General features: G+C 39.4%; 1 protein-coding gene and 1 long non-coding RNA gene across 3 annotated transcripts; one reads left to right on the top strand and one right to left on the bottom strand.

Moving 5' to 3' along the window:
• Window positions 1–1,050: 1,050 nt before the first annotated feature.
• si:ch211-13f8.1 (uncharacterized) lies at window positions 1,051–15,743 on the bottom strand. 2 transcript variants are annotated; one of them, XM_028019921.1, is made up of 10 exons: window positions 15,233–15,743; window positions 13,143–14,351; window positions 10,835–10,907; window positions 9,127–9,276; window positions 5,770–6,938; window positions 5,304–5,454; window positions 4,094–4,313; window positions 3,654–3,766; window positions 3,361–3,551; window positions 1,051–3,048 (listed from the first exon to the last, which is right to left on the bottom strand). In XM_028019921.1, exons 2-10 carry the CDS (start codon window positions 14,308–14,310, stop codon window positions 2,867–2,869), a joined length of 3,417 nt encoding a protein of 1,138 aa, XP_027875722.1. In that variant the 5' UTR covers window positions 14,311–14,351; window positions 15,233–15,743; the 3' UTR covers window positions 1,051–2,866. The 2 variants fall into 2 exon arrangements, with proteins under 2 accessions (XP_027875722.1, XP_027875723.1); XM_028019922.1 differs by having other exon boundaries at window positions 5,304–5,451.
• On the top strand, window positions 2,941–4,672 carry LOC114146134 (uncharacterized). Its single transcript, XR_003595849.1, has 2 exons — window positions 2,941–3,050; window positions 4,103–4,672. It is a non-coding gene; the product is annotated as an uncharacterized LOC114146134 (long non-coding RNA).
• Window positions 15,744–18,630: the final 2,887 nt, after the last annotated feature.

Below are 18,630 nucleotides of genomic sequence, written 5' to 3'. Positions count from 1 at the left end.
GGGGGGGGGGGGGGGGGGGGGGGGTGTTAATGAAAGAAAGAAACAAAAGCTCAGGTTATGCCTTGGGGAACTTTGTATTCTGAGCAAAAGGTTTTCTTCCATATAAGCTCATTTATCAAGCAATAAAAGTTGTTTTATTAGCTCTTTAGAAGAGTGGGATATCTTTATTCATCTATTGTATACCTTAAGGATGGACCAACTGCTTTCACTGGAACCAGCGATGCCTTAATTGGATACTGTTACTTTAGTAAATAAATAAATAAATAAATAAATAAATAAACGTCTGTGCCACTTTTTTTTTTTTTTTTTGTCGGGGGGAAAAGGGTCCGTTCTCCGCGGCCGGCGGTTCCCCGACGTCCACGGATGGGAGGTGGGGGTGGCAGTCATGGCTGGGGGAGATAACAGCGTATCGGTCTCTGGAGGCATCAGATAATAGAGCAGAGCATCAACTGCTGACATGCTATCAGAGCACATTCAGGACAAGCCTTAATGGTAGAAGGTACATCATAATAACGGATTTTCCACACGCTTCTCTCCCCATAGTTCAATTATTAATTACCCGGTCTGTAAAAGTAATATGGATACAAGACCATTTCTCATAGATAGATAGATAGATAGATAGATAGATAGATAGATAGATAGATAGATAGATAGATAGATAGATAGATAGAGATAGGCGGTGAAAACTTGATTGGTGGAGTCACGTCTCTACATCAATCCTGTGGAAAACGCCAGTCACGACTATCACTCCGCATCCTGTCCTCACAGCAGATTTCCGTGAACTAATCTCCGCTAGTGAGGTTGACAAAAGACAAACAACAAAACTGGCTGAAAAGCAAACAAATACAATCAATAATTAAGAAAATAAATAAATATATAAGTACATCTCCTGTGAATGTTTTTGAGTGTTGGAATTATTTGATCGACATCTTCATTTTTTGCTTACTTTATTCTAACTTTAAGTCCACAATATTGCCAACGTTTTGTGAACAAATGGCTTCATGAAGCAAAAGTGCACAATTAAGAAATGTATGACACTGAAGCATAATGTTTGGCAAAATAAAATATTTTATTTTACAATCAATAAATCAAAAAAGAAGAGGACGAAAGTAAGCACAGTTCATGGAGTAAAAGCAACAATTGGGATAAAGTGCTCCACACAGGGGCTCTCATGTACTTAATAAAAGGTAAAACAATTTCTTTATTTTTTAGCTTTTTACAGATTTTAGTTTTGTCTTTTTGATGATCAGTATTGAACAGTGCCATAAATTGTCCCACAATGTGAAAAAAATGATAGAAATCTATCAAACTGTGTTAAATGTGACCAAACTAAGCAACATATAAAAAGAAAAATGGATTTGATTCCCATTGTCTATCATCAAACTGGCCCTTTCTAAATATCAGTTATGAACTTCTGTTTCATCCTGTCACGACCACAAACTCAAATGTATGGGATTTAGTGAAAGGAAAATGGTGCATGGTTTTAAATATTTTTCAGAAAACCCCCATAAAATTCAAAAGTGTGATGTGGATTTATTTAAACAAACTTGAACAAGCTCAAATGCATCCCACTATACTATGAAAATGACAAATGTATGGCATAACTGCAAATTACATTAAGGGCAAGGACTTTTACCTTAAACAATGGCAAGGAGAGCGTTAGAGAGAGGGGCAGCCAGGAAGGTAAGGCTGAATTGTTTAGAAGATGGATAGAGGGCAGTCTGAAAAGAAAAGCTGATGAAGGCTGCAAAAGACTTGGTTTGGAGTTTCACATTGCAGCGGGACCATGACCCAAAGCGAACGGCCTGATATAAATCCCACATATGAAAAAGTTCTGATAAAAGCATTAAAAGCAATAAGTGTTTTAAAATGGCCCAGTAATGTTCAGGGCTAAATTAAACTGTGGTAAGAATTTAAAAGAATTTTGCAAGTATAAGCTATTCATCCAAGCTTGTGTTAATTTTCAAAAATCAACATGGGATTCAAACTATGGACGTGAAGAAAACTGAAAACAATTGCACACTACACTTTTAAGATGTTTTGTGATAAAAAAAAAAAAAAGAAGAAAGAAAGCTCAAAACCATCCATTATTTTCCTACCTGTTCCCCGTTTCTGCTGCTTTTCTATCACATGTAATCCCAATACATTAAATAATAGTTTCTGGTTGTGATGTTTTTTCATTCAAGGGCTGTTGAACGAGAATGTGTCTATTTGTTAAATTAAGATCACTGAATTTCAATTCACTTGGATTTAATGATGTTGAGTCTTTACACGTTTTCTCTTGAGGGATTGTTGCTGCAAAGTTAATGACTCCATGCTTGCATCTCGGTTTTCGAAAATGGAAAAGTATTTTCCATTTCCATTGTATAAGGCCAGCAGGCCTTATACAATCTATTTGACTGCATTGTATTATAAATATGATCAAACTGGAATGTATACAGTTAAATTTAAATCTGCCGATGTGATTAAATTGATTTCATCACGCATTTCTCTACATAACGTGAAGTACTTTTCTTGTAAAGCATCTTGATATGATATTTAGTGTAAATCAGTGCTAAAATAATAATACAAAAAACTAAATAGAAATGAATTTATTTATCTAAATTCTGTCAACAAAAGGTGTTGGTAGAAGAGCCTATCACAATACACAATAATATCCACATTTTTAAGTTCTCTGTGATATTTGTGGAGCTGGATTTATTTGCTCTAAAAGAACTTAACTCTATGTTGTGCTATTAATCTAGAATTACATCCAAATGCATTGTGTCACGTGCACATTGTGCTCTAGTCAGTTTGCAGTGCATGGTCAGTGGCTAACTGTGCGTCCAGAGGGAAATGGCTGTGTGCCACGTCTATCCTGCGCCGTTCAGCGTTGATTGCGTCGGGCAGGCAAGATCCGGAGGGTGGCGGTGCTTTCCCGAGTCATGAGGCGTGTCACCTGGTCCAAACTGAGTCCTGCCACCGCCTCCCCATTAACCTGTAGGATTTCATCACCAACACCCAGCAGGCCCTCCACCCTGCCATCACCGACCTTCTCGACGTATACACCTGTAGGTAACAGTCAGTGAACAATGAGAGTTTTGATTAATACCATTTTTCTTGTGTTTTCTCTCCTATGTTGAGCTGCTCAGATGATATTTGTGGAGGTGGTCCTACGGCTAGTTTAACTGCCTTTTAAGTATACTGTCAGCTTTTGTAGAGGCTTGTGAATTGGCCATTTATGTGAATCATGGTTGTCAAAACTTTTAAATGCAGGAGAGTGGACATCGAGGACCATGTTAGGGGGACTAACGCTGTAAAACTGAGGCATTCAATTGACCACGATGCTTTAAAGTAAATGTCAAAGTAAAGAAATGCTACCTGTATCTGGTCGACCTTTTCCTCTTGAAATAACAAAACCAAAGGGGCCACTTGGAGGTTTGATGAGCTCCAACAAGATAGTCCCATCAGGGAAAGCCTGTGTGACCCGGCCCATTGGATGAGCTGTTCTGGTGACAATTACATCTTCATCACTTAGGCCTCTGTGAATTTCAATCTGGGGGCTTTCAGGGCTGAAGAAAAACAGATTAAATTCATTAATGTGTTTTAAAAAAAATATTTATATTATTCACTGGTTTTTGACTTTCTTTGGCTTTCTCTCTTTTTTTTTGTACCTGGGTGCCAAGCCATATGGTATTTGGACTTCTCCCAGTATTGTTGAGCGTTCTGTTCTTCTCTCTAAACTCTGAACAGAGGAGGCTTTACGTAGCTGAGCCAGTGGGAGCACCTAGTGGCAAACAAGTGGAATTGTAACAAGTATTGCATTTATAGTACAGTGGCAAAACTCAACAGAGCAGTTTTCAGAGGAGTAGTGCCTTTATGACAAATGTAAAAACAGAAGTGACTGCAACTGATAAGAGTTTGAGCTTGCTGAATTCTGTTTAATGTGGCGTGAGTGCATCAAGTTATGACTGATGGAAGGAGTTAATCTTGTGCTTCCAATGTCAGACAGCAAGTTTGTAACTGATGATTTCAAGAGAGGTCAGGCAGAAATAAATGACAAATGGAGATAAATAAAATCTTGCATAAAATAAAGTTTGTTTTTCTTGCTCACTGTGTGCAGGGTCTGCAGTGAGGGTGTCCTCTGTATTCGAATGGTAGGCTGCGGTCTCCGTGTGGGGCTCGGTGAGGCAGAGCTTGCCCGTTGGATGGTGGGGAGACTGAGCTGTTCCATGCTGCTGGAGCGACCCCCCTTCACCAGTCTGCCAACGCTATTCAGCCCGATGGAGGAAAAGAAACGACGCAGGAAAAGTTTTGGCCTCCCATCAAATTTTCTGTAAGAGGAGAAATGTTTTTTTCTTCTTCTTTTTTTTACTAACATGCAAAAATTCACCAAGTTATTTTCAGGTTCTAAATGTGCACAAGTTTCATATCCTTCTAGTTTTGAAACTATCCTAATGTAGATCTGCTCCAGAAGATCAGAAGTTCCTTCACTGTTAGCATGCTGTCTCTGCACTGAGATAAATGCGTTTAAAGGAAAGAACATATATGCTTATGTATGCTGAAGTAAACTACAGCCAAAAAAAAAATTACTTTGTATTCTCATAGATGTAGGATGTATATATGAAGAAATATACTCCAAATTGTTGTTCAGAAAACTGAAATAAAAAAGAAAATAGTGACCTGCAGTGCAGCTGGCTTTATAGAAGGTTGATTTCATCCTATATTCCAGTGAAAATAATAATAAAATAAACTCACTGGGAACATGTTGTCACACTTTAAGGTTAAATGAACACAGCATAAATAAATGAACTCTGCAAAGAAGATCTGTCTTTACCCCACAACTTAGATGAGAGGTTATTGTTAGGCTTGCAAGGTCTATTGCACGGTATTGGTAAAAATAGATTATCAGATGAAGGCCTCACATTGGTAGAAAAACATTACTGGTGTTATGGATGGGTATATTTGCACCTGCATGTCATTGGAGCCATCTGCTTTGTGAATTCAGTGCAGAAAAACAGTAAGTACCACATGCAAGGGAATTGTAAATTATGGAGGAGACTGCTTTATGAATTATCCCCTTCATGTTGTGCTTAACTTTCCAAATGATTTCATGTAATATCCAAAAGAATACTTGCTTTTTCCCTCCAATAGAGGGCAGAATTGTGGAAGTATTCACGCAATCTTTTGAGCTGCAGTATCAAGTGTGCTGTTTGTCAGAGTTCTAGTTTTAATCTTCCTTCTGGAACAGCTCCACGCAGAGTTGTTGCTGTGGCATTTTTAGTGTAGGAGGAGATTCGCGTGTAAGATTATGAAGTGCAAACCTGGAGCCGTCAGAGCTTTCTTCCCACAAAGCCTCGGCTTTTAGATGTTCAGCTCTCAGCAGCTCAGCTCTGAGGTCCTCAGCCCGAGACATACCCATGCCTCGCAGAGCTCGAAAGTCTGAACCAGGACCTGTCTCTCCACTTACGCCTGCTTAATCATAACAGTAAATGGTTACACTGATCAGAATATCCATATGAATTTGCAAACAAAACAAAAACAAAAACTGCTCTACCTAATCGAAAATGAATATCAACATAAATAGTATAACTTTTGAAAATATTAATTAAAACAGAGTCGAATTTTAATTCTAGGTCTCTCATGGAGTATTACAGTATATAGTACATTTACAAGAGGATAGGAGGATTAACCAATTTTATAATGCAAGAGTTGGATTTACTGCTTGAAATTAACAACAGAAACTACAGGTTTTAATGTCTGCACAGCGGTTAGCTTGTCTTCACTTACCTGCTCCATCTGATGTGGCATCCCAGATTTCAGCCGATGGCAGATCCGTGGGGATTCTGGCTGGGGAGTATCTAAGAGTGGAGGGCCTAATGCAGGGTACTGGGCTGCTTGCTGCTGGTGACCCTTGGTGTGTAGACACAGGAGATTCCCTTCTTGCTTCAGGGGAATCCGGGGATTGAGAACCACTTTCTCCTCCCTGAACAGGGGAAACCTGGAACTGAACTGTGGACTGACCTGCAGATGAGCGATTTCTCGAGCTTGACTTCAGGGCTGACTTTATGGGCAGTGATGGCGCGGATGCTTCTCTAAGTCCACCAGATGCCTCCAGTAAATGTGGCTCTAAGGCAACGGGGCTCCCAGGAGCAAATGAAACAGTTCTGCTCAAGTTGACCCTGTTCCGTGGATTGGAGTTTCGTCGCTGAGCCCAAGATGGGCCGTAAGGACCGTGACCAGACTCCAAACGATTTTCCCCCTTTCTGCTTCGTCTTCGGAGTTTCCCAAAGCCAGAAGATTTCCACCCTGTGCTGCTTTCTTTATTTTCTCCCAGCACATAAGCTCCGGCAAACGTGACGGTAAGAGGAGCTTTAGGGCGGGTGCTCGCATCTGGTTTGTTTGATGGCACCGACACAGAAGTCGATTTTCCACGCGGGTCCTCTGGGGAAGCTGTCTGCTGTGGCTCACTGTTCTGAAGTTCAGAAGGTGAGGAAACCAGCTGAGGTTCCCTGACTACGGAGCCACACGCTTCACATTTCTTCACCAGCACTATGATCTCTTTAATAACAGTTGTTTCATCGTTTGTCACAAGATCTTCTTGCTTTTGTGAAGGTGGCAAAGAGATACTCCTGTGGCCTCTGCTCTTCTCTGAGCCACTACTGCTGGAGTCTGTATTACTTTCCTTCGCCCTGGACTTGGGCATTCCAGGTCTGCCACGCTGTCTCACTCTGTCTAGATAGCGGGACTCAGCTTCTTTCTCGGATTCATCTTCAAAGCGCACACGTGTGGGGGAACAGCCATACCGTCTTGGTCGATCTGCTTGTTTCACCGGAGAAGAGTCCCTTTGTGTGGGAACCAGAAGAGGACCAGATGAGGCTTGGGATGGAGAATCTTCTTTGGTTTGAACAGTTTTCTGTATTGTTGTGTGATTGGGAGGTTCAACTTGATGATTTTTCCTGTATAAAATAGAAACTATGTAATTATCAATGACATTTCTAGCATTGTTACGTAAATGTGTGCAACATTTTTTCTACTTTCAGATAAATGAAAGTAGAAATTATTAACAGGAAGAACGTGATTCAGAAAACATTTTTCAGTATCAAACAGAAGAAGACTACCTCACAGTTGTTTGTGAAATGGAAACAAAAGGAAACATGGTTTGCACACTATTTTCAAACCTGAAAAATGAGGCATGCGTTTGTTACCAGTAACTTGTAGAACTGTCTTTTAGTGCAATTACGCTAATATGCTTTGAGCCAAATAATTGTATCATAGTGCCAGGTCATAAATTTGAGTTTCTGCTCAAGTCTTTGGACTTTCGTTGCCTCTAGCTGATTTTCTTCTTTCAAAATTGACCTATGCTTACCTCTATTCATCTTTCATCAACTTTGCCCAAGTTCTCTATTCCTTTTGATCTCCACAGCATGAAGCTACCACCATCAGGGTCTGGATGGTTTATTCAAGGCAATACCAATTGCTTTTTGCATTTAGACCAAAAAGTACAGTTTTGGTTCAATATGACCAGATTCCCTCCTTTGTTATGCTTTCTGTCTCCTTAACATGACTCTCTTCCAATCTTCAGAGACCCAGCAATATATTTTTGTCCTCTGTGGAGGACATAGGTTTTTTTGTTCATAACTCTGAAACCATACATGCCACTGTGTTAAATCCTGTTGGTCCTTAGGGAGGACATCCTGGGCCTCGAAATGTGTTCATATTTGCCACAAGAGAGTCCCGATGTCCTCTCCAAAGGACATACTGTAAAAAATAAATAAAAACATGTTTTGAAACTTTTTCAGTTGTAGTGATGTTTTTTCACTCCAAAGAGTCATGTAGTGAAAAAAAAAAATTCAAAAACTTTTTTTTTTCTGGGTCTCAGGAGGATATGACTTTTTATGGCTTTCTTTCAGCAATGGCTTCCTTCATCCAACTCTTCCATATAGGCCAGATTTGAGGCATGTATGAGCCTCATTTCTTCTCTCAACAAATTCTCCCAAATGAGCTGTGGATATTTTTTGTTTGTTTATTTGTTTGTTTGTTTGTTCTTTACAAATAAACACTATAAACTGTAAATTAAGCATGCAATATTTTAATTTAGAAACTCAAATAGTCAGATTTACATTGTATGAAAGGGTTGTGCAAATCCTTGTATATCCAAAACTCAAAAAAGATTTTTTTGCAAGTTTTCCATATTAAAGGAATAAAGAAAACTAAAGGCAATTGTTTGCACTGGCTTTGATTTGGTAGGATCAGAGTAAATGGTGATTAGAAATGCATGTCTTACTTTTCAGATTTTTTTATTTGTAAAAAATACATGAATTAATTTCTCCTTCCTACAAAATGTCAGTAAAAGTATATCACATAAAATCTCATTAAACTACCCTATGGCTGGTTTGAAACATTACAAAACGTGAGAAGCCTCAAAGTGTAGCTATGCTGTGTTTGAAAACCACTGGACTGCATGAATACATTTAAGCTTTGATGTCTAATTTTAAACCAAAGTTCAGAGGAGCAAACTCAATTCTTTTACTAAGAAAAGTTTCTAAAAGTCATTGCAGTTGTACGTTGTGTCATTATGTACACCAACAATGGGTGGTTTAAATGCATTAAAGTCCCAAATAAATTTATACCACTGATGAGTCAATGTAAACCAATGTTGTCCAGTATTAAGCCTAATAAAAAAACACAAATGAACAATACAGAAGAAGTTATTTCACGTTCTCAGCATTAGAACACAGGACCATTGCCAATTCATCAAAAACATCCAATCTTAGATTATATAATGACTGTGTAAAAGTACTGCTCTGCCTCAGTTACTGCTGCATGTTGTAATCATGTTCATGAATGAAAGGTATATTGCAAATATTCATAATCCCATATTAACTAAATGCTTCTCGCTTACAACAAAGTATTTTGGGAATAACTGAAGTGCTGTGATGCTGCCGTGTTACATAAACAAAATAAGAGCAAATATTTTCACAGAGTTGTCAGTTTGAGCCTTGTAATTACAAAGGGCAGTCAGGTTTCAAAGCTTTCTCTTACGTAACTCGCTAAACCAGGCAAAGAGCAGTTTGATGGACAACAAAGAGACATGCATAAGTGAAAGCAAAGAGGAAAAAACAACACAATAAACTAACGACTTACACTGTGGATCTTTGATCAGACTGAGAGCGTCGGGGGCGGTCGTCTTTGAGGAGGTTGGAGCGAGCCTTGAGCCTGGCTCGCTCTAGAAGACGCTTGGCTTCCTCATGCCTTGGGCTTAAAGGTAGCTCATCGCTTATTACAAGAAGTGACCTGGTGATCGAAATAAAAATGGAAATTAGTACCAAAACATGAGATTAAAACAGCAAGGGAATGATGGATTTAAGAATTATTAGACTGAAATAGATCTGCACTTTTTTGAGTACTGCTAATACCTGAGGTAATGTTGAAATGTGCATAGTTCGGCCTGTGCTGATACATTTCAACATCATACTTTTCAAAGATTAACTTAACATTGAGTGAATCGAGTGGAATCTTCCTAAGCTGTCTTATGCAATGTAAGATGAAAAAGACTGGGGCGTGGCCCCGATGGTAAGCAGCAAAGGGAAACGTCATCCATCCATCTATCCTCACACCCAACAGCTAAGCTGCTCTGCATTGTGCTTCATCGTCTGTACTTCTTTATCCCCTGGCCCAGTGATAAAGATAGCATGATACATCAGCCACGTGGATTATCATTAGAATGGACAGAGTGTGATTCATTCTCTCCTGAGTGCCAAGATGAGAGCTCAGTGTGTTTTAGTAGATTAGAGTTTGTCACCTTGTTTCATCCAATCAATTACAACCTTCAGGAAATTAGCAGCCGATTCTAAGAGATCTCTGATTGGTAAAGGTTATGAGAATATAGTCAAATATTTTTATTTATTGTTGTAATTCAGTCCTTAAAGTGTAACTCATTCACTATAGTGAATGAATTATGCAGAGGGTGATATCATTATGGTTTACAGCTAATGAAACCACACGATTTAGGTCCATGGAACATTTGAATATTATGGGCAAGTGAGCAAAGATTTTTAGTACAAAAGCCCATTGAAAAGTTTGTCCATGTTCCAAGCTAATTTGACATAATTGTTGTATTAACCCAGTGAGGTATGGAGGTGACCAGCCTTGCTTCAATAGCAGCCTTCAGCTTTTCTGCATTGTTTAGCCTGGTGTCTCTCATCAACCTCTTCTCAATAACCCATACATTCTCCATGAGGTTTGGGTCAGGTGAGTTTACTGGACAATAAATTACATCAGTGCCGTGGTCATTAAGCTAGATGTCTGTACTATTTGTAGTGTTGGCAGGTACCAAGCCTGCCAGAAATAAGCATCTTCATAAAGCTTATTAGCAGAAGAAAAACATAGAGTGCTCTAAAATATTCTGGTAAGGATCTGCAGTGACTTTGGACTTGACAAAACACAGAACACCAACACTTGCAGATGATTGTCATAGCCTCTGCACATGGTGTGCATACCCTTCGAACTGAGCCACCCAGCGCCAGCCAGATAAGTCACTTCTGAGATGTCCTCTGACTCAAGGGTGGCTCTGGAAGAAGTCCAGACCTTTTGAGTCTCACTCAAACTCTTGACTGGGCTTTGTTTTACTGTCACCTCAACTTTCCAATGTGCTTGTATGCAGCACCTCCCGAATAGACCTGCTTCTTTAGCGATTACTATTGGTGGTTGTCTTTTCTTGTTAAAGGTCCCTTGCTTTGACCATCCACATTTTCTACAAAACTGACTTTATAAGTAGATATTAAGATGGATTTTACATGGGTTGTATTTCACCACATGCAACAAATGTCAAACAAAGAATTTCAAAGCTTACCTCAAATACGGTTCAAGCTCCTGAGCGAGAAGTGTGGTGTCTGTGTTTTCCAGAACATCGTGGTCCCCTGATACTGGCATAAAGTAGGAGAAAACAACAAAAAAAACAAGTCAGAGGAGATGTGGAACACCAAGTAAGCTGTAATTCAAATGTACCATTTTGAAAAAGCAATTTTTTATAATGTGGCTTTCTAAAACTAGAACAGCTTGTCTTTGAAACTCTTCGTTCTGGAAACATGTTAAAGCACAGGGTACTTAATTAAGGTTCACTACTCATGTAGATCTTACTTGGAGCCACACAGCAACCAAGAAAGCAGACATTCTTGTTGAAACCTAAGGGGGGCATTTCTGCTTTGAATAAATATGTTTTTTGCTTATTTATTATGTTTTTTATATACTGGATACAATTAAATTTAGTTAATATCAGCTAAACAGAAAACCTGTACTATTTTGCCACTGGAGGAAATAAGAGTATTTTCATGAATATGCTTCTATATGTTTTTCATCGCCTGTCAGCAGATGTACACTTTTATATATAAACATCATGGGATAATACATAATCTCTCATCCTCAAGCATACAAAGACACCCAGCATCGCTCAAACTGAGATACCGACACAGGGACACTTCCCCCACTGCGCTGGCTGCTAATAATAGCAACAGCCTCATGCACATCTGCACATCTGACATCTGTTCAGAGCTGGGGACCAGCCAGGTTACAAACCACATTTTAACATAACATCCTAAGCAGACATGCAACTGCTCGTGAATGGCACTTTGAATGACTGTAACAGCTGGATGGTAAACAAAGTGGACTTACCCACATATTTTGTAAGATTTGTTTAGATTTATGATGCAAAAACAAAATCATGTCAACACATAAATTGCTCCCATATATAGAATTCAATAAGTATAAGTATAATAAGGATGAGCATGCCTAAAATTATACTTAGTGGCATCCTTGGGGAAAAACAAAAAAGTATAAAAGCTTTACAATAAAATTCCCTTTGTGCTGGAGCAGTATGATAAAAAATTGGAGAAAATGTATCTTTAATTTGATTTCACATGTTCATTCGGTGGAAAGACGTCATGCTTCCCGTTAAGATGCATTTTTTTTTTAAATGGCCTGTACTTGGATTATGCTTTATCTAGTTCAGAAAGCTAGAAAGGGCTTTACACTGCATTCAGTTATTCACAATATTGTAGCCACAGCTGCCTGGCAGCATTGAGCCTGCCATAGTCCAGCACCAGCAGCAGGCAAAGAGGGTGAAACCTATCTCCCAAAAATGACAAAACGGGGCCGATAACTCACCGGTTGCATCACAGATTCTCTATCATACTTAAAACTAAGTGTAAGAAATTTCCTTATTGAGCTTTTATTTTAAAACCAGCTAATAATGTTTGTTGTTCAAAAAACTTACCTCTTAGTCTCATAATATTCAGTTTTACAAAAAGTACCAGTAGTGAGCAATCAAACTCCACACATTTACATTTGTGAAGGTAGGACATATGAGGTTCTTTTCAGGCATGCCTCATAAATAATTATGTAGCTCCAATTGCTCCTATTGCCAAGCCCACAATCCCACTCTTTGTACCACTATTCTTAACTTTTAGACAAGTGCTACTGTGCATAGTAACAAGATAACATGGGGTTCTCATCTAGCCATGTTTGTCACAGTTGGAGTTGTTTTAAGCTTTTTAAATTATAGATGTGACTGTGCAAGTTGCGTAACTCTTGCTGCCGCTTGCTCAGGACTCCCCTGAAAAATAAGTTTGAAATCTCCATGGGACTTTCATGGTTAAATAAAGGTCAAATAAAATGTTCAGGAAAGTTGTCTTTTTTTCTTGTAGGCAATTTAAAAAACTTTTGAAGATCAAATCTCTTTAAAATTTCTTGCATGGCATATCCTCTTGCTATTTTTTATATCGACGAGCAGCTAAAAGAAGTGGGGCTCTGTGTTATGTCATATTCATTCCCATGGGAAACAGGAAGTTATTAATTAGAAAGCCTGCATAAACTTTGATCAAATTTAAATACCTAAAGCATAAATTTAAAAAAAGATTCTTAGGTTACTTTTATTTATATGAATTGTTGGAGGTTTAATCGAGTTTAATAGTCAGACATTGCATAGCTCTCTTAGGGATCATTTATGTGACGCAATCTACTTTAAAAAAAACTATCAACAAAGAAAGATAAAGAAGGGAAGTGCATCTAGGTACCATCATGTATTTTTATAGATTGTTTGAAGTATTGATTACACATTTTTCCACCTGACCTTACATAACACTGCTTCCTGTTAAGATGCTTACCTTTATAATCAACTCTGTATGTTATGTCCCCATAGTAGTCGATGCTTTCTCCTCCGTGGCGATCACGCGCCTCTCTGCAGTTTTGTTGTCTTTCCCTCAGCTTTGCGTAGGCCCTCTCCTTCACCCTAAGCTTCAGATCGGCATGCAGCACTCCATTTTGAGAAGACATGCTTTCCCAGCTGTCAGAAGGGCACAGCCCTTTGGCTGAATCCACCACATCTGCTTCGCTTTGTTCACATCTGTCCAGATAAAATTCCACACTATCTGAATGTTTGAACACTGATGATGCTTCAGTGGCTTCAGCCACACTTTGTGCCTCATTCCTGCCGACTGATTCAGAAGGTTTGGACTTGCACTGAGGTTCCGGTTCCACTTCCTCCATCTGGGTGTAGTCCTTTAAGGGTAATGTTGGGGGTATGTCGTGAGGGTCAACCCCATTGAGAAGCAATGTTTCTGGCCTTGCTACTCTCCAGAAGCCCTTTGGAGGTGCCCAGTGTCTCACTGAAGAAGAGGATGAGGTGGAAGCAGACGTAGTAGAAATAGAGGAGGAGACGGCAGGCAGAGGAGGAAGCGATGGCTCATCCTTGCTACTACTTGAGTTATCTGAGAGAAGACTTTCCAGACTGGTGCCTTCCTCGAGCCCATAAGAGTTGACCTGGCCCTCATTTTGTTCTGACTTCTCCTCATCGCTTTCCTCTGTCCCCTGCTCCGTTTGTAGGTCCACAGGAGGACTGTGGATCTCCAATCGAACCTGAACCTCTACCTCCTCATCTTCATCACTGCTGCTCAAGTTCTTTGCAGCACCTGATCGCCAGGAGGTTGACGGCACAAACAACTGGCCTTTGGCTCTCTGCCTCTGCCTCAGGAGTACTTCAGATGAATTTTGCCCAGGTGAGCCACTTGTGCGCATCTCACCTGCATCCAGCTTCTCTCTGTCCTTCTCCCTCTCCCTGCCTCTTGTTCTTCTCTGAGTCAACGACTTCACTTTGGTCTGTAGCGCATGCGAGGCTGAACTCTGGTGAGGAGGCAGCGAGGTCTTTAAAGAAGATGCTCCGAAATCAGGCTCTGGAACAGGGCCAGTGATGAGTCCCCAGTTGATGGGAAGGCCAGTTGGTACAGGGCAAGTGGATTTAGGAAGAACATTACCTGCAGATCTAGCCTCATCCATTGGTTGGACGATACAAAAAAGGGATTATGCTCTGAAATATTCTGAAGGAAAAAAAAAAGCAGAGAATTAGAAGCTGTTACAAGAATGATTGAGACATTTCCGTTACATCCATCGCTGGTTGCTCTTTCTCTCCTGGGAGGAGATCTTTATTGTGGATTCAGTCACGTTGCATTATCCAGTGATTACTTTGCAGGGCACAGGATAATCCTTTAGAATGAGAATAAGCAACTGCTGTCTGCTACTGAGACCTTACAATCCTAAGCAGTAGGCCTATAAGATGTTTTATTTTCTTTTGTTGAATACTGGGTGTTAAACCCCGAATAAGTTCTCTGTTTGTGCCATTCATTCAAAACAAAGAAAAGAAAAGAGTCGCTTACTTAAAAAAAGAAAAAGATTTATGCTTTAGTCAAGCATTTTAGAACCATCACTTATTGCTACGTCCTTTGCTAAATATTAACACCAAAATAGGTCATTTATAACTATAACAGGATTTAAAGCATTAACAAAAATGAAAAGTGTACCTGGATAAATATGTAAAAGTGAATTTTCAGTCCACTCATCTAAAATCACCCTAAAGTTGGGATAAATTCTTGCGCAATATCAAAAACTAAAGTGCGTCTCAACAAAACGTGCGCCAAAACAATCAGGTGGGAATTCCAGCGCGGCTTCTCATTCTTAGGCGTTAACAAGAGAAAGAAAATAAAGGCATAAGTAACAGCAATATATCCCCAGCAGATCAAGATGGAAAAAGAAGGGGAAAAAAGAAAGAAAGAAAGAAAGAAAGAAAGAAAGAAAGAAAGAAAGAAAGAAAGAAAGAAAGAAAGAAAGAAAGAAAGAAAGAAAGAAAGAAATGGAAAAGGACTAAGCACTAAGAAATAAGATTTCTCAGTGCATTCTGGACCCTAGGTTGTGTTGCACTTACTGTCTGCAGCTCCCGATCCGAGCGGTGCCAGGCGAACCAGCGGTGCCTCTATCATGCTCGGTCCGCTAATCCCTTCAGAAAATCAGTGGGATTAACAAAAATGGAATTCAAAAATGCTCGCTTTAATTTCGTCCTTGCCCCGCAAACCCTCTGCAGTATGACGATCTCTGTTGCGTAAGCGCGGTGCACATTGTGTTATTCCCACGATGCAATAATGCCCCCAATGAAAAGGAGGGGGAAAAGTAAAGAAAAAAGAAAAATCCTTATGCTGCCAGTTTCCCGATTCCAGATTGAATCTGCGACTGAGACAGAATGCAAGTCACATTTTGTTTTGTGTAAACAAGTGTCAGCTGATTCTTACTGGATATTATCTACAGCTGATCCATCCCTCCGTCTAATTTTATCCCGTCCCCTCTGCCTGGGGAGTATGTCAACCTGAATCATGCTGGACAATACAACAATAGATCTGAGCTCAGATATGGAAAGCAACAAAGGAAACCATAAGGAACAATTCATGGTTTCCTTTGTATTTATGATAATCTTGCAACAACTTTGTTCTACGTGATTTTTTTTCTATAGTTAGTTTTTTTGTATTTGTTAATTTTTGCGACTGTATAATTTCCTTTTTGTTGCATCATTACGAATATCAGTCTATTATTCTCTTCCAAATAACATTTTTCGCTGCAGAAAACAGAGTTGAAACGGATTTTTACACTCCACTTCTTCAATATTTTCTTCTGAAATTGAACTATTTCGAGTTTCAGGCAGGGGCGCATCCAGAATGTTTTGGAGAAGGCTGGCCAGAAGGGGGCACTGATCGCCCTAGGCTGTCACATTAAAAATCAAAGGCAATGTATAATGTGTGGAGTTTTATTATGCTGTCAGCATATATAAAGGCATTCAAAACATTGCGCAACAAGGCTCTAAAATATTATAACAGACTCAAACTTGTCTCCTCCACTCTTTGCATTAAAATCATATTCAAAGAAAGATATTCTGCATGTAAGGCTGCATGGTCGAGGAAAAACCTTGTCTTTGTCTCCATCTCACTCAACCCCTTCTGCCATGTCATTCCTCTGCATATACGTCTTTACCAAATCTATAAACCTGCATTCTTCCTCCTTTCATCCTCACTTGCAGTTTTGAATGAAACACTCTTTGTTTGATATGCTCACTATCCCTCCACCGCACGTGTCTAAGCCATCTCCTCGCCTCTTCAACTTGGTCTCCAAATCTTTCAACTTAAGCTGTCCCTCTGATGTGCTTATGTCTAGTCCTGTCTATTTTGGATCACTCCTAATAAAAAATTTAACATCTCCGGCTCTGTCACTTCCTACGCTGTGTGTTTTTGTTTGTGCCATCTCCTTCAAATTATACATCACGGCAGATCTCACTCCAATCTTGTAAACCAAACCTTTAACTCTTGCAGCTATCCTTCTGTCACAAATCATTCCTGACACCTGTGTATATCCACTCCTCCCTGCCTGAACTATCTTCTTCACCCATGTCCATTGCTTTGAATAGTTGCTCATGGAAACTTCAACTCATCCATTTTTTATAGAAGTTCTCTTGGAGCTTCACTGTTCTTCACGTGTCTCTTTCTTGCTCATCCACATACATTCTGTTTTGCTTCTACTCACTTTAATTCCTCCTCTCTCCAGAGTATCCACCTCTTCAGACTCTCTTCCACCTGTTCCCAACTCTAACTACAGATGACAGTGTACTCTGAAAACATCAAACTCCATGGGGCCTCCTGCCTGACCCCATCTGTCAACATGTCCATCACCAATGCAAACTGGAAAAGGTCCCAGAGAGGATCCCTGATGTGATCCCATCTCTTTATTGAGCCCATCTGTAACATTACCTCACTCCTCAACACTTACTTGCCTTTAGAAGTCACATACTTTTTAAGCAAGGTCTGTATGTGCAATTTAATCTATGTAGAAATAAACATGTGAAGATCTCAGAGGTTTGTTTGTGAACAGTGAACAAAGAGGACTGCGGTCAACATCAAATATAAAGTTGTAAAGAAGTTGAAAGCCTTGTGGTTATGGAATCTCCTACTGTTTAATGCATCATCAGGAAATGGAAAGAGTGTGGAATAATTGCCAACCACCAAGAAATGGTGGTTTATTTAAAGGATTGCATCGTCTGCAGAAGCAGACAAAAGGTCTATTGTAACTCTGGAGAAGCAGCAGGGATCTACAGCTCAGGTAGGAGAACCTGTTGACAGGACAACTTGTAGCCATGCACTCCACAGAGATGACCTTTATAGAAGAGTGCAAAAAGAAAACTTTACGGAAAAAGACATTAGATCTCATGTTTGCCAAAATCTATGTATTGGACACAACAGTCATGTGGAAGATGTTGCTCTGCAGATAAGATCAAAATGTAATTTCTTGACTTTCACACAAAATGCAATGCTTCAGAAAACTAGCACGGTGTCTCATCCCAATAGTATCACCCCCTATTTATAAAGAATGGCAGTGCCAGTGTCATGCCATGAGATGTTTTTTGTTTTAGCTCTTCAGTGCTTTGAAAACCCCTAATTTGGATCAATGCACATTCACATGCTAGGATGTCTATATCTAAATCCTATAGTTTGCTACAGACATTTTCTATTCACCTTTAGATGTGGAAACATACATACCCCTAAGACTTTACAAAATGTTGACTTGTGGCTACTGAATATCAATTATGCTTTTAGATTTTTATTTGAATGTTGAAAAGTAGCGTTCTTCTAATTATGAACTACATTGTATTGGTAACATTAACTAAAAAGTTTTTATTTATAAGATGAAAAACATCAACACCTTAAGCTAATGCACATCTCCTGCACCACACCAAAATTTCTCAAACATTGATAGGGCATATAGTGCAAATCATTTTGACTTCCTCAAAAAAAAAAAAACTCTCAAAGAAAACATCACACTTGTAGCATTCCTTTTCAGTGTAAAACCAGTTCAGTGCTACCTGAGTGTCACCTTTCTTCACTTTAACAACTCTATTCAACATGGTATGGCAAAACAACTTTATTCTTTTACAGATGAACACATATTTGTTGTTCTTATGCAATTGAGCTTATTTTCTCAGATTTTTTGTCATTAACAATAATTGTTGCTGGTGCCTGTCTTTAGCATTCACTAGGCGACAGACGGGATACGCCCTGAGCAGATTGTCAGAGGGCAATACAGAGAGCCAGTGCACAGACAACCATGCATTCTCACAATCATACCTAAGGGCAGTTTAGAAACACTAACTACCCTAACAGTGGGAGGAATCCAGAGTACCCAGAGAGACCCCACACACGATACACATATTTTATACAAATAGACCCCAAGGCTGAGATTTGAAACTTCGACCTTCTTGTTGAAAGGCAAAAGTAACTGTGCAACATG

The sequence above is a fragment of the Xiphophorus couchianus genome, chromosome 6, assembly GCF_001444195.1.
Source record: "Xiphophorus couchianus chromosome 6, X_couchianus-1.0, whole genome shotgun sequence".
NCBI lineage: Eukaryota > Metazoa > Chordata > Actinopteri > Cyprinodontiformes > Poeciliidae > Xiphophorus > Xiphophorus couchianus.
The sequence above is the reverse complement of the archived record's forward strand: the minus strand, read 5'-3'. Positions and strand labels throughout refer to the sequence as shown.

Coding starts and splice junctions, on each gene's coding strand:
- si:ch211-13f8.1 (XM_028019921.1), bottom strand. CDS start 14,310: ATGGATGAGGCTAGATCTGCAGGTAATGTTCTTCCTAAATCCACTTGC. Junction 10,908..13,142: donor ATACAGAGTTGATTATAAAG/GTAAGCATCTTA, acceptor ACTTTATGCCAG/TATCAGGGGACCACGATGTT. Junction 6,939..9,126: donor TCTGATCAAAGATCCACAGT/GTAAGTCGTTAG, acceptor TATTTTATACAG/GAAAAATCATCAAGTTGAAC.